Raw genomic sequence first — 24,809 nt, 5'->3', positions numbered from 1 at the left:
TGATCCCGGGGAGCCCGGGGGCCGCGCCGGGGGTGCCAGGGTCCCGCACACTGGAGTGGCGGCGCCTCCCCGTGGTGTCCCCGCGCCTGGGTCCTTTTTGGGACTGGCTCTGGCACTCACGGGCACTCAGTCCAGTAGAGAAATCCAGCAGGAGGCTTCCAGGTGGGACTCCTCCTCCGAGGAGTAAGGAGAGGGAAGGGGCCTCACAAACACACCCAGGTGAGCTCTAGGCACTTTGAGTAGGGTCTTTAAAGGAGCACGGCGCTAATCTGATTGAAGGCTGTGGGGGGCAGGTGGGGATTCAGACAGCCACAGAACGTTAGACCGGGATTGGCAGCGGCAAGTGTCAAGAACTCAGCCCCTGTAGGATCAAAGGCTCCTTCCTCCCCAGGCTGTTGGGCTTCCAGCTGTATCCCAGGAGCCCAGGGCGATATCCCTGGCAGGCAGCAGGCTCTCAATCAATATTTATAGAAAGCGGGAAGAGACCTCGGAGAGGGGATCTCTTCTTTCAGAAACAGGGAAGCTGAGGCCCAGGAAGCAGAGGTGAGCACAAAGTCTTATAGCAGGTTAGTGACAGAATCAGGAGTAGAGGCTGGTTTCCCGGTTCTGTTTTCAAATGATTTCCAGAAAGTGATTGGATCTGGGCCGACTGGCTTGCCGCTCAGTGCCTGTGAGATGCTTTCAAACTCTCCTCAGCTAAGAACTAAGATTTTTATAGGAAAAAACACGTATTTTTATAGGAAACTCCAAGGTAGTACTTATTTATTTATTTTTGAAACAGGATCTCACTTTGTCGCCCAGGCTGGAGTGTGGTGGCACGATCTCGGCTCACTGCAACCTCTGCCTCCTAGTTCAAGTGATTCTCTTGCCTTAGCCTCCCGAGTAGCTGGGATTACAGGCACATGCCACCACACCCAGCTAATATATTTTTTTTGGTAGGGATGGGGTTTCACCATGTTGGCCAGGATGGTCTTGAACTCTTGACCTCAAGTGATCCACCAGCCTTTGCCTTCCAAAGTGCTGGATGAGCCACTGCTCCGGACCTATTTTATTTTATGGAGACTGGGTCTTGCTCTCTCGCCCCAGCTGGAGTGCGGTGGCGTGATCTCGGCTCGCTGCAGCCTCTAACTCCTGGGCTCTAGTGATCCTCCCACCTTGGCCTCCAAAAGTACTGGAATTACAGGCATGAGCCACCATGCCCAGCCACAAGGCGGTATTAACGAATATTGATTGAGAGTATAATTCTGTAATTCTACTTTCTCATCAAAGACTTGAGACACTTGAGTATGATCTTTAAGGAGCATGGCACTAATCCCTGGCTTCAAGAGCTTCCCTGTGGTGGGGGAGGCAGACCTGGTTACAGGGAGAGGCCACAATGTGAGGAGGGGAGTCCAGTGGGAGCCTGCTCTGGCCTTGAGGCCTGAGTTCCATAGTAAATGGCAGTGGTGGGGGGGGGGACACTTCAGGATGTTTCTGGAAGCTTTTCCAGGTTTGTTTGTGGGGGCAAGAGCCCCCAGTGCACAGTCTCAGATTCAAATCCTGGCTCCACTGCTTACTACTTTCAAGATGGGAGTAGTTTCTGAGACTGTGTCTTTCTGTAAAATGAAGAGAAGTTATTCAGTATGGTTGTGGTGAGGCTTAGAAATGTGATGACGCTTGTGAAGTGCCAGGTAAGTGGGAGAATGATCACGCCAAGTGGCAGGAGCTGGGAAGGGGAACCTTGGTGTCTCAGATAGGTCCTTCTCCATGGGGTTTGGTGGTCTTCAGCCTTCTGTTATCTATGGCTCAAGCCCACCTTCTGCTTTGTCCCTTAATCCAGGCTGGCTAAGCCACAGGACACCTGCCATGTCAGAATGAGTTTGTGCACAAACAGTAAGGGGTTTGGGAAGGGAGCTCTTCCTTGCATCAGCCCTCCCATAACCAGGGTCAGACACACCAGCCAAGCCCAGGAGGCAGAAGCATGAAAAGGCTCTTCATTGCTCAGCATATTCACTCATTAAGTGCTACAGAGTGTTCACTACAGGCCAGGCACTTTGCAAGGTAGGACAGAGTCAGTGGTGGCCCCTCCCTGCCCTGTACACCTCACCTTCCAGAGGGGCTGGGGTACGGGGACAGATGACACAAGCACAAAAGATGGTAACAAAATAGTGAGACCGTCTGAAAAGCTCTAAATGAAATAATAATACGGTGTCATTGGTTATTACGGGTGGGGGCAGTGGCTCCCTCAGAAACAGAGGAGAGGGTAAAACCCATCTGCCAGGGGAGGACGGGGAGCTGAGACCCAAAGGACAGGCAGGCAGGTGAGGAGAGGCTGGAGCTGGGGCCAGGGAGTGCTCTAGAAGGGAGCAGGGTGGGATAGGGTGGGGGAAGCAGAAGGTTGGTTTGTGAAAAGATCCTAAAGCCAGTATGGCAACTAAAGCCAGGGGTGGTTTCAGGGAGAGAGGACAGAATGAGGTTAGAGGCAGACAGAGATCAGATGCGAGGTCTTACAGGTCAGAGTAAGAATTTTATTCCAAGGATAGGGGAAAGCCATTGAGGGTTTCCCCTTGCAATTAAGACAAGCAACAGGCTGGGGGTGGTGGCACACGCCTGTAATCCCAGAACTTTGGGAGGCTGAGGCAGGAGGATCACTTGAGTCCAGGAGTTCGAGATCAACCTGGGCAACATGGCAAGGTCCCATCTCTACAAATTTTAAAAATTAGCCAGCCATGGTGGTGCATGGCTATAGTCCCAGCTGCTTGGGAGGCTGAGGTAGGAGGGTCACTTGGGCCTAGGAGGTAAGAGACTGCAGTGAGATGAGATTGCACCACTGCGCACTCCAGCCTGAGTGACAGAGCCAGACTCTTTCTCCAAAAAAAGAAAAAAAAAGAAGAAGAAGATTTTGAAAGGAGTTTAATGGAATGTAAAAAAAAAGTGTGGTGACTTTTCATTTTTAAAATAAAGATGATGTTTATATATAAATCAGTTTTATTAGTCAATGAAAATTACTTATAAAATTACCCAACATTCCAGCACTTTGGGAGGCCAAGGTGGGAGGATCACCTGAGGTCAGGAGTTCGAGACCAGCCTGGCCAACATGGCAAAACCCCGTCTCTACTAAAAACACAAAAAAATTAGCTGGGCGTGGTGGCGTGCACCTGTGATCCCAGCTACTCGGGAGGCTGAGGCAGGAGAATCACTTGAACCCAGGAGGCAGAGGATGCAGTGAGCTGAGATCTGCCCCTGTACTCCTCCAACCTGGGTGAAGAGCGAGCGAGACTCCATCTAAAAAAAAAAAAAAAAAGCAACAATTAGCCAACAAACCACTCCAGTTTTGGATATTACCATATGGGAGTCTCAGGTGCTGGGGGATTTTAAAATAACAAAAAATGGCTACTTCCACATGGAAAATACCCAGAGGCAACCAGTTATCCTTCCTTTTCTTATTAGCAGAAGATGTAACTACAAACTAGCCTTTGAGCGGCAGTGTTTTCTTCTCCTGGCCAGGCATGTCCAGTCTTTCATGTCTCCCCTCAAAGCCTTAATCTGCTGTTTATGGCTTTTGAGATGGTTGCTGGGGAAACCAGCCAAATGTCATGGGGATTAGAATGCAATTTCAGGGGAGGAGACGAAGCACAGAGAATCATGAGTCCAGAGAAACCCAAGTCCACATTGTTTAATCTAGTACAGAGAGAGAGAGAGGGAGAAAGAGAGAGAGGAGGCAAAGATACCTAGGCCAATTGATTTTGAAACAATTCCCTGTCTCTCAATTAAGGGGGTAGAGAGTAGAAGGAGCAGCAAAGGCCACAAGACTCAGGCCAAGGTTCTAAATGACCTATAGGGCTCATAGTGCAGTGTGTCATGTGGCTGTTCCCAGATGGACGTGCGCTGGGTGGACGTGAAGTGCAGAGGAGGACCAGTGCCCCTTCCCACGCGCTGCTGTCCTGCATGTGGTCTAATTCCCATCTTACCTCTAGGAGCATCTGGTGACAGAGGATGAGAAAATAGAGTGACGACGCGGAGTCAGGGGTCTAATCTCCCTGCAAGCCACCTGATCTCCCTGGGCCTCTGTTTTCTCATCTGTGAAATGACAGGTTGGACGGCTTAGTCTCTGAGGCCTCATCCAGTTCCACGGTAAGTCTGATAATCGTGAGTCTGCCTTTAAATAGCCAGCCCAGGTAATAACCTGACAGCTTCCTCATTTTTTTATGCTACATTTTTAGGACTGTGTGTTAGCACAAACTATTTGCTGGCAATTACAAGGGAAAAATTTCTATTCTCAGAATGAAAATGGGAAGCTGTAAATTAATTTAAGTCCTTCTGCCATCAGCGGAAGCCACTCCTCCTCGCCTTGACAAGAAACCTGTGCTCTCCTGGTGACAGTCAGCCCATTCGCGGCTATCTCAGCTGCTAAGTCCTCCTCCCCTGGTACCTCCTTGGTCTATCCTACTCTCACAGTCACCCTAGGAATCCCAGAGTGACAGCAGAAAAGACACACACCGAGAGAAGACACAATCTAACGGCTACTCCATTTACTTGCTGTGTGACTTCAGGCAGGTCTCCTAGCCTCTCTGGGCATGAGTTTCCTCTTCTATAATTCATTCATTCAGTGAATATTTACCAACAGCCTGCTATGTGCCAGCGATGAATAGAAGAGATGACAATTCCTGCCCTGATGAAGCATGCATTCTGATGGGAGAAAAACAACAAAAATGAAGAAGCCAGGCTGGGCGTCGTGGCTCACACCTGTAATCCCAGCACTTTGGGAGGCCGAGGAGGGTGGGTCACTTGAGTCCAGGAGTTCAAGACCAGCCTGGGCAACATGGAGAGACCCTGCCTCTACAAAACATACAACAATTAGCCTGATGTAGTGACACACACCCGTACTACTGGCTACTCGGGAGGCTGAGGTGGGAGGATCACTTGAGCCTGGGAGTTTGAGGCTGCAGTGACCTGTGATTGTGCCACTGCCCTCCAGCCTGCGTGAGAGAGTGAGACCCTGTCTCAAAAAATAAATAAATAAGCCAATGATATGGCATGTTGGAGAGTAATAAGTGCTCTGGAGAAAAATAAAAGGAAGCTGGGATAGTGATATCTGCCTACCCCAAAAGGCGTGGAGCATGAATGAGTTCAAAGAGTAGGCCAGGCCTGATAGCTCATGCCTGTAATCCCAGCACTTAGGGAGGTCGAGACTGGCGGATCACTTGAGCCCAGGAGTTTGAGATCAGCCTAGGCAACATAGTGAAACCCCATCTCTACTAAAAATACAAAAATTAGGCGGGCATGGTGGCGGGTGCCTGTCATCCCAGCTGTTCAGGTGGCTGAGGCAGGAGAATCACTTGAACTTGGGAGGCGGAGGCTGCAGTGAGCGGAGATTGCGCCACCGCACTCCAGCATGGGCGACAGAGCGAGACTCTGTCTCAAAAACAATAACAACAACAACAACACACACACACACACAAAGAGTAATTACTGTTGATATTTGCACACACTCTTGTGCAAGTATCAAGATTAATTACAGTATTGTAGATGGACATTTTGTTAGATGAAAGCATTTACAGTAATTCTAAAGGCCCAGGAAATGTGGTGATCTAGGGAGTGAGAAGCCACGTTTGGGTGACCTCGGACATCCCCCAGCCCTGGCTGTCTCAGTCCTGGTGGTCCCTCAGAATCCCTTGGGGACTTTGGAAAACTCCTGCTAAGGTTGCACTTTACAGCTATAGAGCTAGAGGCTCTGCAGTGGGGCCAGACCAGTCATGGGTTTTTATGAGGTGCCCAGGTGCTGCTAATGTGTGACCAGGGTTGGGAGCCACTGAGGAGCCCAAGATCATAGAGAGGGAGTGACTTGCTCAAGGGTTGGCACCCAAAGTGCTGGGATTAGAGGTGTGAGCCACTGCACCTGGCCATTTATAGTGACTTTTAATTGCATGCAGAATAAGGGATGGTTTATGCAGAAATTTCTAGGAGAAGAGTATTAACTTCTGGGTTTTTGGGTCATTGCCATGGAAAGGGGAGGTAACTCCTGGATGTTGTGTCAGCTGACATGGAACACTGGTGGGTGCGTCTCATGGAAAGCTGCTTCTGCCCTGTCCTTATTTTAACTACTCCTCCGTTTGGTTCAGTGTCCCAGTCCCCTTCCAGAGTCTAGTCCCACCTTCTACCTCATGGCTACCGTTAATGATCCAAAAGGATCCCAGTTATGAAAGATGATAATATGTCAATGTAATGGAAACACAGTCAATCCTGTCCTCAGCTCTGGCCATTTGCCTTAGGAGGTAGATTCCTCGCCTTAGTTCCTTTCAGGAGAACAGCGGGGACTTTGAGGCTAGCTTAAGATAAGAAAGAAAGAAAGAAAGAGAGAAAGAGAGAAAGAGAGAAAGAGAGAAAGAGAGAAAGAGAGAGAAAGAGAGAAAGAGAGAGAGAGGAAGAGAAAAGAAAGAAGACAAAAGGATTAATGGGCCATCTCTGGCAATTAAAAATCTCTGATCACGTGACCAGGCGCAGTGGTTCACACCTGTAATCCTAGCACTTTTGGAAGCTGAGTGGGTGGATTACTTGAGGCCAGGAGTTTGAGACCAGCCTGGCCAACATGGTGAAACCCCATCTCTACTAAAAATACAAAGATTAGCTGGGCATGGTGACATATGCCTGTAATCCCATCTACTTGGAAGGCTGAAGCATGAGAATCACTTGGACCTGGGAGACAGAGGTTGCAGTGAGCCGAGATTACACCACTGCACTCCAGCCTGGGTGACAGAGCAAGACCCGGTCTCAAAAAAAAACAAAAAACCACTCTGATCAGGTTTGTCTAACAAATGATCAAATGATCACAACTGTAAAAAAGAAGACACAATTTCTGAAAAAATATCTGGCATTTGGAAAACCACTGTCCTGTTCTTCCTGAGCTGTAGGATTGAGTTTTATTAAAATTATTCTATGGGGACCGGAAGTTACCTTTTCTGGGATATATAGGTGTTCGCTCAGTTAGCCACGTGTGAGTTCATTTGAGTAAACACTTCCTGAGAGCTTAAGTGGGCAAGGCTCTGAGCTGGGCTCTGCAAGAGTCACAGAGGCTGCAGTCTCTGCTTACGTGTTTGTTCCCTTACCGGGCCTCTCTCCTCCCCATCGTGCCAGGTTCCACATTCTTCCGTGTGTTTTACCATCCACTGTGAGATTTCCACTGTATGTTTTCTATTTCCTAAACAATGTGAAAACTACATTTTTAAACACAGAATTCCTTCCAGTTATTTTATTTTATTTTATTTTATTTTATTTTATTTTATTTTTGTGACAGAGTCTCACTGTCACCCAGGCTGGAGTGCAATGGCATGATCTGGGCTCACTGCAACCTCTACCTCCTGGGTTCCAGCAATTCTCATGTCTCAACCTCCCGAGTAGCTGGGATTACAAGTGACTACCACTACGCCCAGCTAGTTTTTGTATTTTTAGTAGAGAGGGGGTTTCAACATGTTGGCTAGAGTGGTCTCGAACTTCTGACCTCAGGTGATTTGCCTATCTCAGCCTCCCAAAGTGCTGGGATTACAGGTGTGAGTCACTGCACCTGGCATCTTTTATTTATAAAGTCAGAAAATCTAAATAAAAACATGTTATGAAATTATTTCCTTTCTTGAATCTTGAGGTGCTTAAATAGGGAAATGGCACAAAACCAAAATATAAGTGGCTAACCCTATTAAAAATTTAGAGTAATGATAAAATACTGTTCTTTATGTATACTGGCATATATGATATGTCTCTTATTATGACATGAAAGACTGGGATAATGGTTTTGTTTCACATTCAACATCAAGATTATAAGGAAGCTCTGTGGTAAATATCATAAAAGCTCTCTGTCTGAAATTCTCTATACCAGAACTTACTTTGGGTACATTTATCAAACATGCTTAAAATTTACTTCTCGTATCTTGCCTGGAATCAGAATTGAGTGGTGAAAAAAATGAAGGCCAGATAAAAATCAATGCTTACTTATTAGGTCTCTAAACTCGGACTAATTTACCAATGAATAAAATACTCTCCCCTTTTGGTCTTTATAAAGTTCCTTGAGATATTGAAGTTTACTGTGATTGAAGTCCACTGTGATCGCTATTTTATTTTTGTCTGCCCTGCTTTCATTTCCCTTTCTTGGGTAAGAGACTTGCCCATCTGGCCTCAGGGATGGGCACCAACCCAATCTGGCCAATGAGAATCCCACTGCAGTACGGAATCATAGAAAGAAGCTCTCCTTCCACCTGAGTTGTTGGCTACCATGTTCTATGCTGTGAGGGGACGTCCTTTTTGCAGTAAGAAGGAATTTGGTGGACATGCAAAGAGAGGTAGAGACAAAGACAGCTGAGAGATGAAGAAAGAGTCCTCACCCTATGTCCTTCTAAGCTCTTAACGTAAGCATTTAGAGTTACACATTTTCCTCTCTACTTTAGCCCCCTTTTTCTCCTACTACACTGTACCAGGTTGGTCTATGACCAATACCATATGGCAGAAGTGACGGTACATCATTTCTGAGATTAGGTTATAAAAAGTACTTCATCTTGGGCTCTCTCTCTTTCTGTCTCTCTGATCACTCGCTCAGGGGAAGCCAGCATCCATGTCCTGTGATCAGGCTTCTGGAGAGGCCCCTGTGGAGAGGCACTGAAGCCTCCTGCCAACAGCCTTGTGAGAGTAGGGAAGCAGATTGTCCAGCTGAAACGGGAAATGTCCCTTGACCCCTTTGTGAGTCTTGCGACAAGGGTGCCTCGCTTACTTAGCCCACAGCTCTCAACCCCTCGTGGGACGGGGAGCGCAGGAGAACAGATGCAGGAGCCGGGGCAAGTGCTTTTGGGCACTAGTAGGAGTGAAACTCCCATGGCAGCATCTAGAGGGGAGTACGTGTGACCCCCCCAAGAGACTAGAGGAGTTCTACAGTGAACACTCTTTAAAAACTTTATTTATTTATTTATTTATTTATTTTGAGACGAAGTCTCACTCTGTCACCAGGCTGGAGTGCAGTGGTGCGATCTTGCCTCACTGCAACCTCTGCCTCCCGGGTTCAAGCAATTCTCCTACCTCAGCCTCCTGAGTAGCTGGGATTACAAGTGCACGCCACCATGCCCGGCTAATTTTTGTATTTTTAGTAGAGATGGGGTTTCACCATGTTGGCCAGGATGGTCTCGATCTCTTGACCTCGTGATCTGCCTGCCTCGGCCTCCCAGAGTGCTGGGATTACAGGCGTGAGCCACCGCGCCCGGGCTACAATGAACACTCTCTTAGCTTTTGCCGTTCATGGATGGCTTAAGTGTTAAACAGCTCAGTGGGCCCTCTGCCTTTTCGCATGAGGTGGTTGCTTTCCACCAGCGAGGGCGGAGGGTCAGTGTGACAGCCTTCTGTATCCCAAGCTCTTGTCTGGCATCCAGAAAAACATCAGGTCACATGAACGAATTGAAGGATAGTAAATGTGTGGGATTTTATTGCTGGCGGAAGTGGCTCTCAGAGGGAAGGAAAGCGGGAAAGGGGATGGAGCGGGAAGGTGGTCTTCCCCTGAAGTCTGGCCATCTCCAACCGGACTTTTCTCCAAAGTCCCACTGGCAAGCCGTCCCTCTGAAGTCAAGCTGCTTCTCTCTGACATCTGGCTGCTGCTTCTCTCTGACATCTGGCTGCTGCTTCTCTTCTCCCCTTCTCTGCTCTCTGCCAGTGGAGCCTGGGGTTTTTATGGGTACAGGATGGGGGTGGGGTGGGCCAGGGGTGGTTTTGGAGAGAGCAACATTTGAATGGGAAAACAGAGATGTTCTCACTTTGGGCCATGGTTCTAGGCTTGAGGGCGGAGCTTTGCCAGGGTCCCTGTCCTTTTCAGCCTAGAATTTCTCTGCCTCCTGTCCCTGTCACAGCCTTGTTGATGACTTGATGGCAACCTCTTAGAGACCCTGAGCCACCACTGTCCAGCTTAGCCACTCCCAGATTCCTGATCCTCAGAAACTGAGATCATGTTTTCTTGTTTTAGGCTGCTAAATTTTGGGATAAAATGTTGTGCAGCAATAGATAACTAATACACCCCTTAATGGATTTTTATTAAACCTGCAGTTTAACTGTCTCCTTTGTCTCTAGCATGGATCACTAGTTAACTTCTCTCCAGGAAAACGCACCTTAAAGTGTTCAGTTCGTATCATTGGAGACATCTGGAGACAGGAACTGAGCAGGAGGGCAGCTCTGTGCCATTTCACAATAGAACTCATTAGTATACAGTGTCTAGGATTAGCAGGATGCTCAAGGGCTGCTTCTCATTTGCAAAGGAGACAAATCTCCATTCTAGACTTTCCAACAGTTGTTAGAAATATCTGATGGGATAGAATAAATAGCCTGCCAAGTAACTGAAGTTATCAAGGAAATAAGTCAGAGGAGGCTAGTCCATTTGGTCCATAAAAGACCTTTCATTCACAGGGCTCACTCAGGTGATGTCTGAGAAATCATTTTAGGTTTAATTTCCTCCTTTGCAGGAAGGGGCCTGGTCAAATCTCTCAGGACAGAAGGTTGTATAATTTCCCATCAAAGATCTCAATTATTCAAAAGATATTGAAGAAAGATAGCACCGGGCTGCGAATTAACCTGATTACTTCTTTGAACCAAAAGGAAATGGTGAATCTAGAGTCAAACCACATACAAAGCTCCTCATTTGTAGCTCAGAGAAGAATGAATGATACAGTATATATTTTTTCCATCCATATGGGAGTACATTTAATAGAGAATCTTCATCTACTATTAATGTAGTAAAGTAGTAAAGTAAAAATGTAAAGTAGTAAAGTAAAGTAGTAAAAAAGAATCTAACCCTTTAAAGTCTATCAAAAGGTGATATAAAGTCTCACAGTAAATCAGACTTCTCAATTCATGGCACATAATCCTTGATCTGTGCAAGATGCTTTTTATGTTTGGAGGTATATATTTAATGTGTATCTTTTTATTTGTATGTATTCTTGCAAAGTGCATTACTGTCTGTGGGTGGTACTTCAGGTAATGCGAATGTTAGGTACATCTTACTCCTTTTGGCACTCAGCTGTTTTCAAGATATATCCATGTGGCTGTGTATATGGCTACTCTTGCTGCATGGTTCTCCATAGTGTTCATTTTCCAGTTGCAAACACCAGTTTGTCTCCATAAATAATGGTGCAGTGAACATCCTCGATATACCTCTTTATGGCCCTGTGTGAGAATCCCTTTGGGATGTTCTTGGGACATCTCTCTCTCTCTCTCTGTCTGTCTCATCTATCTCCAGGAGCAGAACTGCAGAGTCAGAGATTTTGTTCTTATTTAGATGACCAACGACTGCCAGTTTGTTCTTCAGAATGACTAAACTAGTCTGTACTTCCACCAGTTATATGTCAGATTTCCTATATCCCCGCCTTCTGGCTATACTTGGCATTCATTGTTTTTACATTTTTGAGACTCCAATAGGTATAAATGGCATCATGTTATTTTAATTTGCGCTTCATCTGATTACTGGGTTTTAGTGTTTCTTCATAGGCTCATTGTTTTCCTTTTTTGTCAATTACTTTTCATATCCTTTAGCCTATTTTTCTATTGGGCTGCTTTTCCTTGTCAATTTGCAAAATCTCTTTGCATTTTATAGTTATTTCCCCTGTGTTAGTGTCAGAGGTGTTCAAACCAGGGTGACTCCATCTTGAATAGGAGCTCAGTAAAATGAGACTGAGACCTACTGGGCTGCATTCCTAGGAGGTTAGGTGTCCTCAGTCACAGGATATTTACAGTTAAGGGAACAAGTTAATAATGTTAATGTTATTGGGAAATAATAGACCCAGGAAATGTCCTGATGTCCCAATATCTTAAGAACAAAAGCATTTTTAGTTTAAGAATATGTTTCGCTTTGAAGATAATAATATAGATGCTTGTGGAAGACAGCAGTTACACAGAGATTTAACAGTTCTTTGTCACAAACCTTTGTAGTAGAGCACATCTCTGCCATGATTTTTGCTTTATCTTATATATAAACAAGCATTGTATCTTAGGCAGGCACGTTCCCCCTTGTACTTTTGGGAAAGCCCTACTCTGCTTATGGAGTATCTATTCTTTCATTCCTTTACTTTCTTTTCTTTTTTTTTTTTCCTTAAGACGTTTCACTCTGTTGTTGGAGAGTTTCACTCAGAGTTTTACTCTGTTGTCCAGGCTGGAGTGCAGTTGCACAATCTTGGCTCACTGCAACCTCCGCCTCCTGGGTTCAAGCAATTCTCCTGTCTCAGTCTCCCAAGTTGCTGGGACTATAGGTGTGCACCACCATGCCTGGCTAATTTTTGTATTTTTAGTAGAGAAGGGATTTTGGCATGTTGGCCAGGTTGGTCTCGAACTCCTGACCTCAAATGATCCACCTGCCTCAGCTTCCTGAAGTGCTGGGATTACAGGTGTGAGCCACCATGCCCGGCCCATTCCTTTACTTTCTTAATAAACTTGTTTTCACTTGGCTGGGCATGGTGGTTCACGCCTGTAATCCCAGCACTTTGGGAGGCCGAGGCGGGCGGATCACCTGAGGTCGGGAGTTCGAGACCAGCCTGACCAACATGGAGAAACTCTGTCTCTACTGAAAATACAAAATTAGCCGGGCGTGGTGGCGCATGCCTGTAATCCTAGCTACTCAGGAGGCTGAGGCAGGAGAATCGCTTGAACCCAGGAGGCGGAGGTTGCAGTGAGCCGAGATCGTGCCATTGCACTCCAGCCTGGGCGACAAGAGCAAAACTCCGTCTCAAAAAAAAAACAAAAACAAAAACAAAAAACTTGCTTTCACTCTACTCTGTGGGCTCATTCCGAATTCTTTCTTGCATGAGATCTAAAAACGCTCTGTAGGGGTCTGGATTAGGGCCCTTTCTGGTAACATCTGGACTGTAAATATTTCTCCCTATTGTCAACATTTTCATGGCATTCTTCATTGAACATGAATAATTAATTTTGATGTAACCAATTATAATTTTTAACCTTATAGCTTATGCTTTTAAAGTTTTGTGAAGTCTCTCCCTGCCTCTAGGTCACAATGATATTCTCCCACAATTTGTTCTATTAACTTAGTATTTTTACATTCTAGATTTAGGTCTTTAACTTTTAACTTTCAGCATTTAACTTTTCCAAATGTTTCAGACCACAAACTTTTCCCAAGTAACATACTTTGAAATACCTTACAGAAATATCTAATCTACAAATCACTTATATTTAGACTTTCTATGTCTCAGAAGACCCGGGGAAGCTTGGCAAGATGAGATCTTTCCTATGTGTATAAGAATTTTAATCTTTTCTTCTTCTAGATTAGAACCACATTTTAACGTGTTCATTGAGGGCAGGAATATAGCGGTTGCTCACTCCTGCCCTTTAAACATATTTCTCAGTGATAATAGGACTCTGATACATCTGATACATACATTGTATGCATTTAACTTGAAGCCAGTTTATTAGGTAAATTACTTAAATCTTGATTCTTGTATTTCATATTCTGCATTAAAAATTTTGTGTTTTGGCCGGGTGCGATGGCTCGTGCCTGTAATGCCAGCACTTTGGGAGGCTGAGATGAACGGATCACCTGAGGTCAGGAGTTTGAGACAAGCCTGGCCAACATGGTGAAACTTGTCTCTACTAAAAATACAAAAATTAGCCAGGCGTGATGGTGTGTGCCGGCAGTCCCAGCCACTCAAGAGGCTGAAGCAGGAGAATTGCTTGAACCCGGGAGGCAGAGGTCGCAGTGAGGTGAGATTGCACCACTGCACTCCAGCCTGAGCAACAGAGTGAAACTTGGTCTCAAAAAAAGAAAAGAAAAAAAAATTGTGTGTGTGTGTGTGTTTTGTCTTGGTTATTTGCAGTGGTTTTCCAATTTTCTGTTTTCGCCAAGGAATCCTTAGCTCAAGTGAAACCTGATGCTGGGACGTTTAGGTACAACAAATAATAGGAGTGCAAGGCTCCAGGAACCTGGAAGCATGGCGCCCCCTGGAGGCAGCCCCACAGAACACAGCTTGGAAAAACATCAAAGTGGACATGTCCCCAGTGACTCCACTTTAGTTTTTTAAAAACAAAGAAGGCCACTTTGCAGTGGCTCATGCCTGTAATCTCAGCACTGTGGGAGGCTGAGGCAGGTGGACTGCCTGAGATCAGGAGTTAAGAGACCAGCCTGGGCAACATAGGGAAACCCTGTCTCCACAGAAAATACAAAAATTAGCTGGGTGTGGTGGTGCACACTTGTAGTCCTAGCTACTTCGGAGACTGAGGTGGGAGGTTGGGGCTGCAGTGAACTGTGTTCATGCCACTGCACTCCAGCCTAGGCGACAACCTTGTCTCAAAAACAAAACAATATCAAGAACCTTTGAATCCAAACATATTTATCCAGCAAAATTAAAGATTGTGGTGTAACAAAGTAGTGGAGTGTGGTATAAAGAATGTCAAGAAGTGGGTTCTAGTCCCAGGTCCATGACCATCCAGATGTGTGCATTTGGCAACGCCTCTGGGGCCACTTTCTTGTAAAGGTGTGTTGGGGGTGGGGTGGGAATGGAGGAAGTAGAGGGAGGCAGGGGAAATAGAGGGGTGTGTCTGGGTCTGTCCTGCTGAGCTCTCACAGGGGTTGGAACTCAGGTCCCCATTCCTCCCCCAGCCCCTTGAAAAGGAGCACCTTTGTTTACCTTTCTTTTTTGTGATCAATTTTACATTGGCTTTGTGTAAGATTTCATTTGAACAAAGAGCAGAGTCCTATGGCTTAAAAATAAGTATTCGAAATCCCACTGCACTAGATAACCTCTACTGTCATTTATAGTTCCACATTTTGGAGATTTTTTTTTTTTAACCAAGACAAAAAGTAAGTCTTTACCAGGAATAAATCGTTTTTAACCAAAGAGGAAACCAGGGTAAAAGGGAAGAGCTGAAACTGCAGTGGTTATTTACACAGTCAGCAGTGACTCACAACCTTGAACTCTGGCACTGCACGGCATTAATGTTCAACAGGACTCTTGTGGAAGGAACAAACACAATATTGCACTTCTCTGTCTTATTAGCTAAATATAAGTGAGGCATATTGAAAATACTACACACACAAAAACTCAGTTCAATGGACTGATTTAAAAATAGTTACTAACTTTATTCGTAGGTTTTTAAAACAGAACTTGTTACAGGTAATCACGAAGCTTCCAAAAAAAAAAAAAAAATTACATTCTGCTTTTGTCACCTTGATAGGACAAGGAATGTTTAAATGTCCTTAAATCATAGGGGAGTTAAAAGTTGACAAATAAACTACTACAAACTATGGATTGTCCACTTCACGCACACTAAAATGTGGAATACATGTACATAAATTACTGACCAGTTGTTTACAATACAAACAGTATGCACTACAGCTTATAGTACCATAAAGGTAACATGCTCCAAAATATAACAGAAGATCACAAACACGTTCAGAGAAAATAGTAACTTTGACTCTTGGGTTCAATTAAGGTTGAAGTGAAATGATCGGGAAAGTTTTCTGAAACTTGAAGGGCACACACATTATAGCAGAACTGTCAATCAACACTCACATGGGGTTGAAAAGCAGCAGGAAGAATATGGCACGATAACAAGGGTAACCACCTTTCTCTCTCCTCAGTCCCCAGTTTGAGTTAGGAAGATTGGGGACTAAACAGAAAACAATATTTAAAAACCTATATTATCTGCATAGATAGAAATCTTCCATTATGATGAGAGTGAACATTCGGTCAAAGCTCTGCAGGGGTGCCAAGAGTCTGCAGGATATGATTCTGTTTTCAAAAGGAAATATATACGTTTACATCCAGACGGACCACATAAGGAATTTAGTGAAAGATCTTTATGCTGTTATTGAAGTGGGTAGAGACACTGACTCAGCCCCAGGTTAGTTCTTAACCTCGGTTAAAAACTCTACTTTGAACATGATTTTTATAATCTTTGTCAGTGAACCCAGCAGTTGTTGCTTTCAGTTGTCTTATCGATCGTACATTTGGTAATAAGAAAACAGTCTCCAAATGATTAACATTTTCCCCTGATTCACAATTAAACAATGGCATTCTGACCAAGATGTTCAGGCTGATCCATACACCAAGGGGAGTTTAAAAGACAAATAAGTATTTGGTGAATTGTAGGACAAGGTTCATAAATCTTTTAAAACTTTTTAAGTAGTGAGTTTCTGTAAGATGGACTTACTGCTCCAGCTAGGAAGCAACTATTTCCCCATCTTTTGTTCCTTTATATTGTCATCCCAATTATAAATAATTTGTTTCTTTTAGTACAGGAAGATATAAATGCAAATGTGTAAACAAAGGAAGAAGGAAAGATGGACCAAGTTCACCTGTTTGGTACGTACGAGGTCCACAGCTCTGCAGAATGGGGAGAAACCCAGTAGACAGAGGGCCTGACACACCACGGGATTGAGTACATTTTCCATTGCTTAATTATGTGTGAGATTTTCCCTTTTAAAATAAATCTATGGTCTGTGAAATAGTCTGTATAAAAATATGAAGCCAGCCGGGCACGGTGGCTCACGCCTATAATCCCAGCACTTTGGGAGGCCGAGACGGGCAGGTCACGAGGTCAGGAGATCAAGACCATCCTGGCTAACACGGTGAAACCCCGTCTCTACTAAAAATACAAAAATTAGCCAGGCGTGGTGGTGGGCACCTGTAGTCCCAGCTACACGGGAGGCTGAGGCAGGAGAATGGCGTGAACCCGGGAGGCGGAGCTTGCAGTGAGTGGAGATCGCACCACTGCACTCCAGCCTGGGCGACAGAGTGAGACTCTGTCTCAAAAAAAAAAAAAAAAAAACAACGAAGCCTTGAATAGGTCAGTCATAGCAGTTCTGTCTTGAATAGAACTCAATTTTACAAGCACGGAGTGACAGTATCATTCCACTGCAAACTCTTTTATTTCCACCTCATTAGATCTCATTCTGCTTCAGTAGAGTTACCTCTTCAGTACGACTATTACTCATTTCATTAATAGGAAAATCTGGGAAAGCCCATATAAAATGCCAATGTAACTGCTGGATACCAAGATAAAATTATTTAGGCGGATTCCAACCCCAATGGTTCAATGGTAACAAAACCACAAAACATGGGACATCAAATTCATTCACTAAAATTACTAAGTCACCTCTTCCATCAGACGATGAGATTTTTCTTATTCATTGTTTCCCATCAGGGAAAAAAGAATCCTCCCACTTCATGCCTTTTTTTTTTTTTTTTCTAATGACAGGAATTAGTATTCATTGCCTCTTTAAGAGGCCAATGCAAAAAAAAAAAAGGTAGAAAAAGCCCTAGCCCAGGAGTTGGGATTGCCATTTCGAGTCCCTGGGTTGCCTTGTTGGGGTGCCTAAGTCAGTGCCATAACCTCAGTTTTTCTAATCTATGTAACATGGGGATAGAGTACATGATTTCCACGGTCACTTTCACCTCTGTGATTCAGCCTCTAAGAAAGTCAAATCTTTTCACTTTGTAATCGTGACATTTTTAAAAGATGGAGTTAATATGAATGGGAAACCTTTGTTGTTTTTTTTTTTTGAGCCAGGGACTTGCTATGTTGCCCAGGCTGGTCTTGAACTCCTGAACTCAAGTGATCCTCTCATTTCAGCCTCTCAAATGGCTGAGACTACAGGCATACACCACTGCACCTGGCTAAAGACTATCTTTTTAAAGAATAAAAGTACTGCACTTCACCTCTATCTCCTGGTATCTGTTTGATTCAAACACACCATCAATGCCTACAATATTTTATTTAGAGCCAGGCATGGTGGCTCATGCCTGTAATCCCAGCACTTTGGGAGGCTGAGGCAGGCGGATCACTAGGTCAGGAGATTGAGACCATCCTGGCTAACACAGTGAAATCCCGTCTCTACTAAAACCAAAAACCAAAAAACAAAAAAAACAAATACAAAAAAGTAGCCGGGCGTTGGGGTAGGCGCCTGTAGTCCCAGCTGCTCGGGAGGCTGAGGCAGGAGGATGGTGTGAACCCGGGAGGCGGAGCTTGCAGTGAGCCGAGATCGCGCGGCTACACTCCAGCCTGGGCGACAGAGCAAGACTCTGTCTCAAAAATAAATAAATAAATAAATAAAAATAAAAAATATTTTATTTAAACCTTTATGTTGAACTTAAAAGTTTCTTGAAGCTTTGCTTTGGCTCTTAATTACTGATATGTTTTTGAGTATAACATTCTGAAGAAGCAGAATGTGAAAAGACTAATTTGCTTTCCCGCCAAGTTTTAGTTCGCGAAGGCAATGGAACTGTTCTTATCCATTTCTGCCTCTTAGTACCTTAAACCTCAGAGATGCTCACTAGTACACTTTTTACTTGGATTTATCTTTGGTTTCATCAGGTGGATGTGCTACAAAAATGGAGAACGTAAGAGCCAATGCAGTGTAGGTTCTGTGACTATCCTTGTTAAGTGTTACGGTTTTCTTTTTTTTTTTGAGACGGAGTCTCGCTCTGTCGCCCAGGCTAGAGTGCAGTGGCGCGATCTCAGCTCACTGCAAGCTCCGCCTCCCGGGTTCACGCCATTCTCCTGCCTCAGCCTCCTGAGTAGCTGGGACTACAGGCACCCGCCACCTTGCCCAGCTAGATTTTTGTATTTTTTTTTTTTTTAGTAGAGACGGGGTTTCACCGTGTTAGCCAGGATGGTCTGGATCTCCTGACCTCGTGATCTACCCGTCTCGGCTTCCCCAAGTGCTGGAATTACAGGCTTGAGCCACTGCGCCCGGCCAGTGTTACGGTTTTCTAATCCTTCACAAATATTTTTTTTCCCAACACAAAGCACCATTATCTTTTCTCACAATTTTCTACATAGTTTGAGTCCCATGAAGAGGTTATGGTTTCTAAAGAAAACATGGCTACTACTATGCTATCAGGGTTAAATACTTCTTCTTTTTTTTTTTGTCTGAGACGGAGTTTCACTCTTGTTGCCCAGGCTGGAGTGCAATGGCGTGATCTCGGCTCACCGTAATCTCCATCTCCCAGGTTCAAGCAATCCTCCTGCCTCAGCCTCTCAAGTAGCTGGGATTACAGGCATGTGCCACCACGCCAGGCTAATTTTGTATTTTTTTAGTAGAGACGGGGTTTCACCATGTTGGTCAGGCTGGTCTCGAACTCCTGACCTCAGGTGATCCACCCACCTCGGCCTCCCAAAGTGCTGGGATTATGGTGTGAGCCACCACACCTGGCCTATCGGTTAAATCCAAGTAATAACTCCATTTCAAAAAAATTGCAGAAAATCTTATTAAAAGAAAAAAAACACCACAAGACTTACCTCTCATAAATTTGTTACATGAACTAGATATTATACAGCCAAAAAAGGACAGAGATGATAGTACCTGTTAAGATCCTGGTTCATTTCACAATATGAAAAAGTTGATGGGTACTTAGTAGCTTTTTTTAAAAAAAAAATTAATTTTATTATTATATTATACTAGAAAAATGAAGATATTAATGTTTTCCATTCAGAAAAGTTTAAATGACTCTCTAATTTTGGTTTAAAGTTTTCTTCAATTTATTCAATGCTCTAAAAAAAAAAAAAAAGATAGAAAAGCATTGGTTAATTTGCCCTGCTTGACTGTAAAAAGTTTTATGTGTTAGGAATAGAATATTCTTTAATTGGCAGAGAATGAAAGCCAAGCCAAATAACAAAATATCATGGGTTTTGATCACTTAGAAAATTACAGTGAATCAATATTACCTAAAAGGAAATTCAAAAAATTCCCAATTGTTGATAATACATGTCTCCTGACATATAGGGTCCATCTTGCAACAAAAAATGGGCACAATGCTGAGTTCAGAACTGCAAAGTAAATTTATTAAGTGGCTGTCGGTTAAAATGACAAATGATGATTTGAATTCAATACATCAAATTGCTGATGGAATTGCAAATTTCAACTGAATTTACATTGAGGCTTAGCTGCGGTAGTTGGCTACAAATGGAACAGTTTATTATCTCAGAGTATTTGAGGGCAAGGAAGATATAGAAAAAAAACTTAGGGGTGTGCAACACAGTTAGTGCTCAGAAATAAATTTTACCAAAGTGAGAACAAAACCACAATGACATGTTAGTATCACTGTGCAGACGTCATGGTTGAATGCCTGCGTTTTGTTCCTTCATGGCGGCAGCCGCCTTGGTTCATTAGTTCTCACTCATGTTTGCAGCTCCTTCACACGCCCCGGAGCTTCCCAAGTGTGCCACACAAAGGAAACAGCACAGTGAGTGGAGGCCAGCAGACCCACTCAGCCCAAAGCAAAGCCTTCTCAGTTATGAGACTTTTCTACAGAAGGGACTTCAAAGTCTAAACAGACCAGAAGAGTTAAAAAGATCCTGCTGCTTCTTAGGGAGGTTCAAATATACATTCTGACACATAAGTGAGAAACAATTCTGTCTTAGGAAAAGTGCCAATTGCAATCCGGGTACAAAATTTCAACAAAAAGAAAAGTAAAACTGAATGATCTCCCCCTCATTCCCTAATTCATAGAAAAATAGTAAGTGTGACTTTTGTTTCAAAGCCAGCTGAAAAATGGTTAAAGGGACAATTTACATTATCATTACCGTTTCTAGTTGAAAGTCTATGAATGACATACATAAACGTACACATCACAGCAAAAGACTCAAGAACTAGTGGTTAACACGATACTGGAAAAGGTGAAGGATAAAAGTTGGTGAATGAAGGTAGTTGGGTGGTCTACAGGCTAGAACACGGTCACCAACGGCAGAATGCAGTAGCCACCTGCAATCCTAATCATTCAAGCTTCCTGGTGGTACCTCCCACTTCTAAAGTGGCCCTCCTTCCCGGGCAGCCATGTCTGGAGGGCCCCACATCAGGAATGAGGGCCTATGCATTGCTTTGTCCCAAATTTCAGATAAGAGCAACACGTGGGGACATCTGTGTCGTAAGACTGATCCTCAAAGTGGATTTGGCATTTCTTCCCCAAAGCTGATGAAACAAATACTTGAGAACCATGATTTCTACGAATTATTCTGTATTTCAGGTTTCTTTTCCTGCAAAAAATGTCGTGTATACTGAATAACCACCTTTGATCGATTTATTAATTAGAAGCTATTTATACCAGTAGAAAAATACCCATTGTATTTTTCTCTTTGTAAGACTATTTTTAAATTCATAAAAATGGTACTGTACTGGCTGCGACTAGAGTTGCAGTTTTTGGTGTCTCATGTGACATGGCATCAGGAGGACTTACATGGCTGGAGGGGAGCGAAACTGTTTTCCTCATGTTATTATTTAAAAATGGTTAAGGGTGGCCACATCTCCGGGGCTTCTCCTTTAATGTAAAGTCCCATTTGGAATATCACTTAAAATCTGGGACAGGTCAAATCAGCTGCTACTCTACACGACCGTGTCTGCAGTACAGGCGTGGTGAGCAGACCTACACCTCATTCTGCAGAGTCTCAGCTACACCGTCAGCAGCAACGCATCGGCCGCGGAGCACAGATCGCCATGGCCGGAGCCCACCAAGGCAGCCGCCTCGCACCACAACCAAGCGCCTCACAGTGCGCAGTCGAAGGTCTGGGACTCATTCAGCGCTGCGGTCGGAGGGTCGGGGCGCCTCGTCTGGACAATTTTCTGTTTGGGGTTTTTTGTTTCTTCTTCCTCTTCAGTTTCACTTTCACAGACATGAACCACCACGCTGGGCGTCGACTCCGTTCCTGCGTGAAGTTCGTATTTCTCTCCTGCGGAGGTAAAAGCAAAATAAGAACCATGACAAAAGCATCACTTCCAGCAAAAAGAACTCTTTTGTCTCTTGCAACGTTTTGTTCTACTCCTATTTTAATGGGTGATTCTTGTTGTTTAAATCTTTAAGTCCTATGTCAGAGTATTTTATCTTGTTTTGGTGTTAGAGATTTGATACTTTAAGGCTGGTATAAAATGTTGTTTCAGTACTGAGGTCTTGGGAGTTAAAATGCAAATGCTAATTATTGTTTTATGAATAATATGAGTGAATCTGTTTAATTAACTTGTTTATTTATTTGAGATGGAGTCTCGCTCTGTCGGCCAAGCAGGAGTGCAGTGGCACGATCTCGGCTCACTGCAACCTCTGCTCCCGCCCCGGTTCAAGTGATTCTCCTGCCTCAGCCTCCGGAGTAGTTGGGACTACAGGTGTGAGCCACCACGCCCAGCTAATTTTTGTATTTTTAGTTGAGATGGGGTTTTATCATGTTGGCCAGGGTGGTCTCGAACTCTTGACCCCAAGTGATCTGCCTGCTTTGGCCTCCCAAAGTGCTGGGATTACAGGTGTAAGCCACCGCACCCGGCTGAGTCAATCTGTTTAACTTCAAAATAGTTTCGGTTTTCCTTTGGGAGATACTTGTAAGGATCCAGGCAGCACAGGCAATCCCTTGATTATAGGACCTTGGATATCTAAGATACAGCTCTAACATCTAAAAACAGCACTGAGTCACTTCTTCCTCAACATGCCTCTTTTATTCCCCTTCAAGAGACGTAACCTCTGTCTTGGGTGGACAACTGTCTGAACCAGCATCACGTCGGTTTCTTATATGATTTTAAAAGGAAGAGAGGTAGAGAAAGAGAAGGAACAGAGGAAATGAAACAGAAATGACAAAAATATTGAAGGAATGAGATGATATCACCACCAATTCTTGTAATGTAGTCAAAGCAGTTGTTGTTTGCCTGATACTTGGTGGGGCTGGGAGAGAAGGCACCTAATATTCACTAACTGCCTATCAAGTACTAGCAAAATTTGTAGTAGTAAAAATTGCAGTTACATTTACTGAGTATTATGTGTACATCATTTAATACTTATTTTTTATTTTTATTTTTGGAGACAGAGTCTTGCTTCATGGCCCAGGCTGCAGTGCAGTGGTGTGATCTCGGCTCACTGCAACCTCTGCCTCTCGGGTTCAAGCAATTCTCCTGCTTCAACCTCCCAAGTAGCTGGGACTAGAGGTGTACGCCACCACGCCTAATTTTTTGTATTTTAGTAGAGACGGGGTTTCACCATGTTGGCCAGGTTGGTCTCGAACTCCTGACCTCAAGCAGTCCGCCCGCCCTACCCTCTCAAAGTGCTAGGATTACAGGTGTGAGCCACCATGCCCGGCCCTCGTTTAGTACTTATAACCACACTGAATGGTGTATATGATTCTCCCTACTTTATAGATGGAAAAGCAGAAGCTCAGAAAATGGAGGCTACGTAACTTGCTCAAGATCACAGAGCAAGTAGATGCCACAGCTGGAATTTGAACCCAGGTGTGTTTGACTTTATCCTCTGCTCTAATCATACTGCCACAATGCACACTGCTGAATACGATCGTCAATATAAAAGTTTCTTGGGGAAGAAAAGAGGAAAAACAGAAGTTTATTACCTGGTCCCAATTTGGAAACAGCACAGAGTAAATCATAATTTATAACAGGCATCGCATCTTCGCTCTGCTTCCACCCCACCGGGGGAGAGGCTGGAGGAGAGATGAGGAACTGCTTGACAGGCTGGGGCGGCAGGAGATAGGACTTGTCCCGCACTTCACCAGACATCTGCACCTGCGGGGAGCGAGACGCTCAAAGCCAGTTTGCAAACTGGGCTATGTTTTCTTCATTTTCAACTTTATGTTTACTGTTCCATCTTTGTGTAGAAAATTAAAAATTTCTCTTAAACAGTCTATAATCTCCAAGAGGGTGGGACTGGGTCTGTTTGGCTCACCACTGGCCACTCAGTGCACAGCACATGGCCACACATAGTAGGTGCTTCATAAATATTAACTGAATAAAAAATAAATGGATGGGCTGGGTGTGGTGGCTCACACCTGTAATCCCAGCACTTTGAGAGGCCGAGGCGAGTGGATCACCTGAGGTCAGGAATTCGAGATCAGCCTGGCCAACATGGTGAAACTCTATCTCTACTGAAAATACAAAAATTAGCCGAGTGTGGTGGCACATGTCTGTAGTCCCAGCTACTTGGGAGGCTGAAGCAGGAGAATCACTTGAACCCGGGAGGCGGAGGATGTGGTGAGCTGAGATTGCATCACTGCATTCCAGCCTGGGTGACAGTGAGACTCCATCTCAAAAAATAAAAAAATAAAAATAAAAATAACAAATAAATAAATAAGTGGATGAACAGAGAAATGAACGACAGTAACTACTAAATTCCGATCTTAGAAGACATTAGGTTATATCGACTTATTTGTACTCCATCTCAAGAGACTCTACCCAGAAATGTCAAGACATCTTTTCATTTAGGTTTTTACTCGGAAGGCAAGATAAGAAACCTTTTTTTTTTTTTAATTTGAAAGGGAGACTGTAAAAAATGCTTTTTTGAAAATAAAACAGTGCACTTGATACATGAGTAATCTCTTGATTTTGCCCATTCTTCTCAGAAGAAATCCGTTTCTCAGAGTCACACCAATGCAGGATTAGAATATACTAAGTGTAGCCAATTCTTGGTACCCTACAGGGTCCTCTGCAATTTCAAAGTCGAAGATTTGTACAGTTCTGTGACCTCCCTGGTTCCTCATATGAATTATGGAACACAGAAAATGATTTAAGAGACCATTTTCTCAGTTTTCCGAAGGATTTCATGTCTTATTTCATGTGTGCCATTCTGGATGCACAGGAGGTAAGTTAGTTCCCTAACACTAGGTGTCAGGGCGTAACCCACGCAGAATCCCAGTTGATCAAAGCTGCCAGAAAAATCAACTCCTTCAACTGCTAGTCTCAGCAAAACAAAGTTAGGAGGTCAATGTGCTTAATAAATACATAAAATTATGTATCTATAAAATAAAAGGAAAATATTTTTGTATTATTTGCTGATTGAGATGGTTCATTCTATACACCTCTGCTATAATAATATAGAAAATGGTGAACTAAA

At 44.0% G+C, this 24,809-nt stretch overlaps 1 protein-coding gene and 1 long non-coding RNA gene across 5 annotated transcripts in view; one reads left to right on the top strand and one right to left on the bottom strand.

The window, feature by feature from the left end:
- On the top strand, positions 1-23,319 carry LOC116274539. The gene is made up of 3 exons (XR_004183284.1): positions 1-219; positions 3,957-4,113; positions 23,108-23,319. It is a non-coding gene; the product is annotated as an uncharacterized LOC116274539 (long non-coding RNA).
- The window catches only part of LOC100999502 (calcipressin-3), a 38,147-nt gene continuing 33,098 nt past the window's right edge, over positions 19,761-24,809 (bottom strand). For all 4 annotated transcript variants that reach the window (XM_021937522.2, XM_021937524.2, XM_009201831.3 and 1 more), the window contains exons 4-5: positions 23,314-23,485; positions 19,761-21,663 (exon numbers count right to left, since the gene is read on the bottom strand). In XM_021937522.2, coding sequence (XP_021793214.1) covers positions 21,479-21,663; positions 23,314-23,485 — 357 coding nt within the window. In that variant the 3' untranslated portion in view covers positions 19,761-21,478. The remainder of the gene's footprint in view (positions 21,664-23,313; positions 23,486-24,809) is intronic.

Source organism: Papio anubis, chromosome 1 (genome assembly GCF_008728515.1).
Source record: "Papio anubis isolate 15944 chromosome 1, Panubis1.0, whole genome shotgun sequence".
NCBI lineage: Eukaryota > Metazoa > Chordata > Mammalia > Primates > Cercopithecidae > Papio > Papio anubis.
The sequence above is the reverse complement of the archived record's forward strand: the minus strand, read 5'-3'. Positions and strand labels throughout refer to the sequence as shown.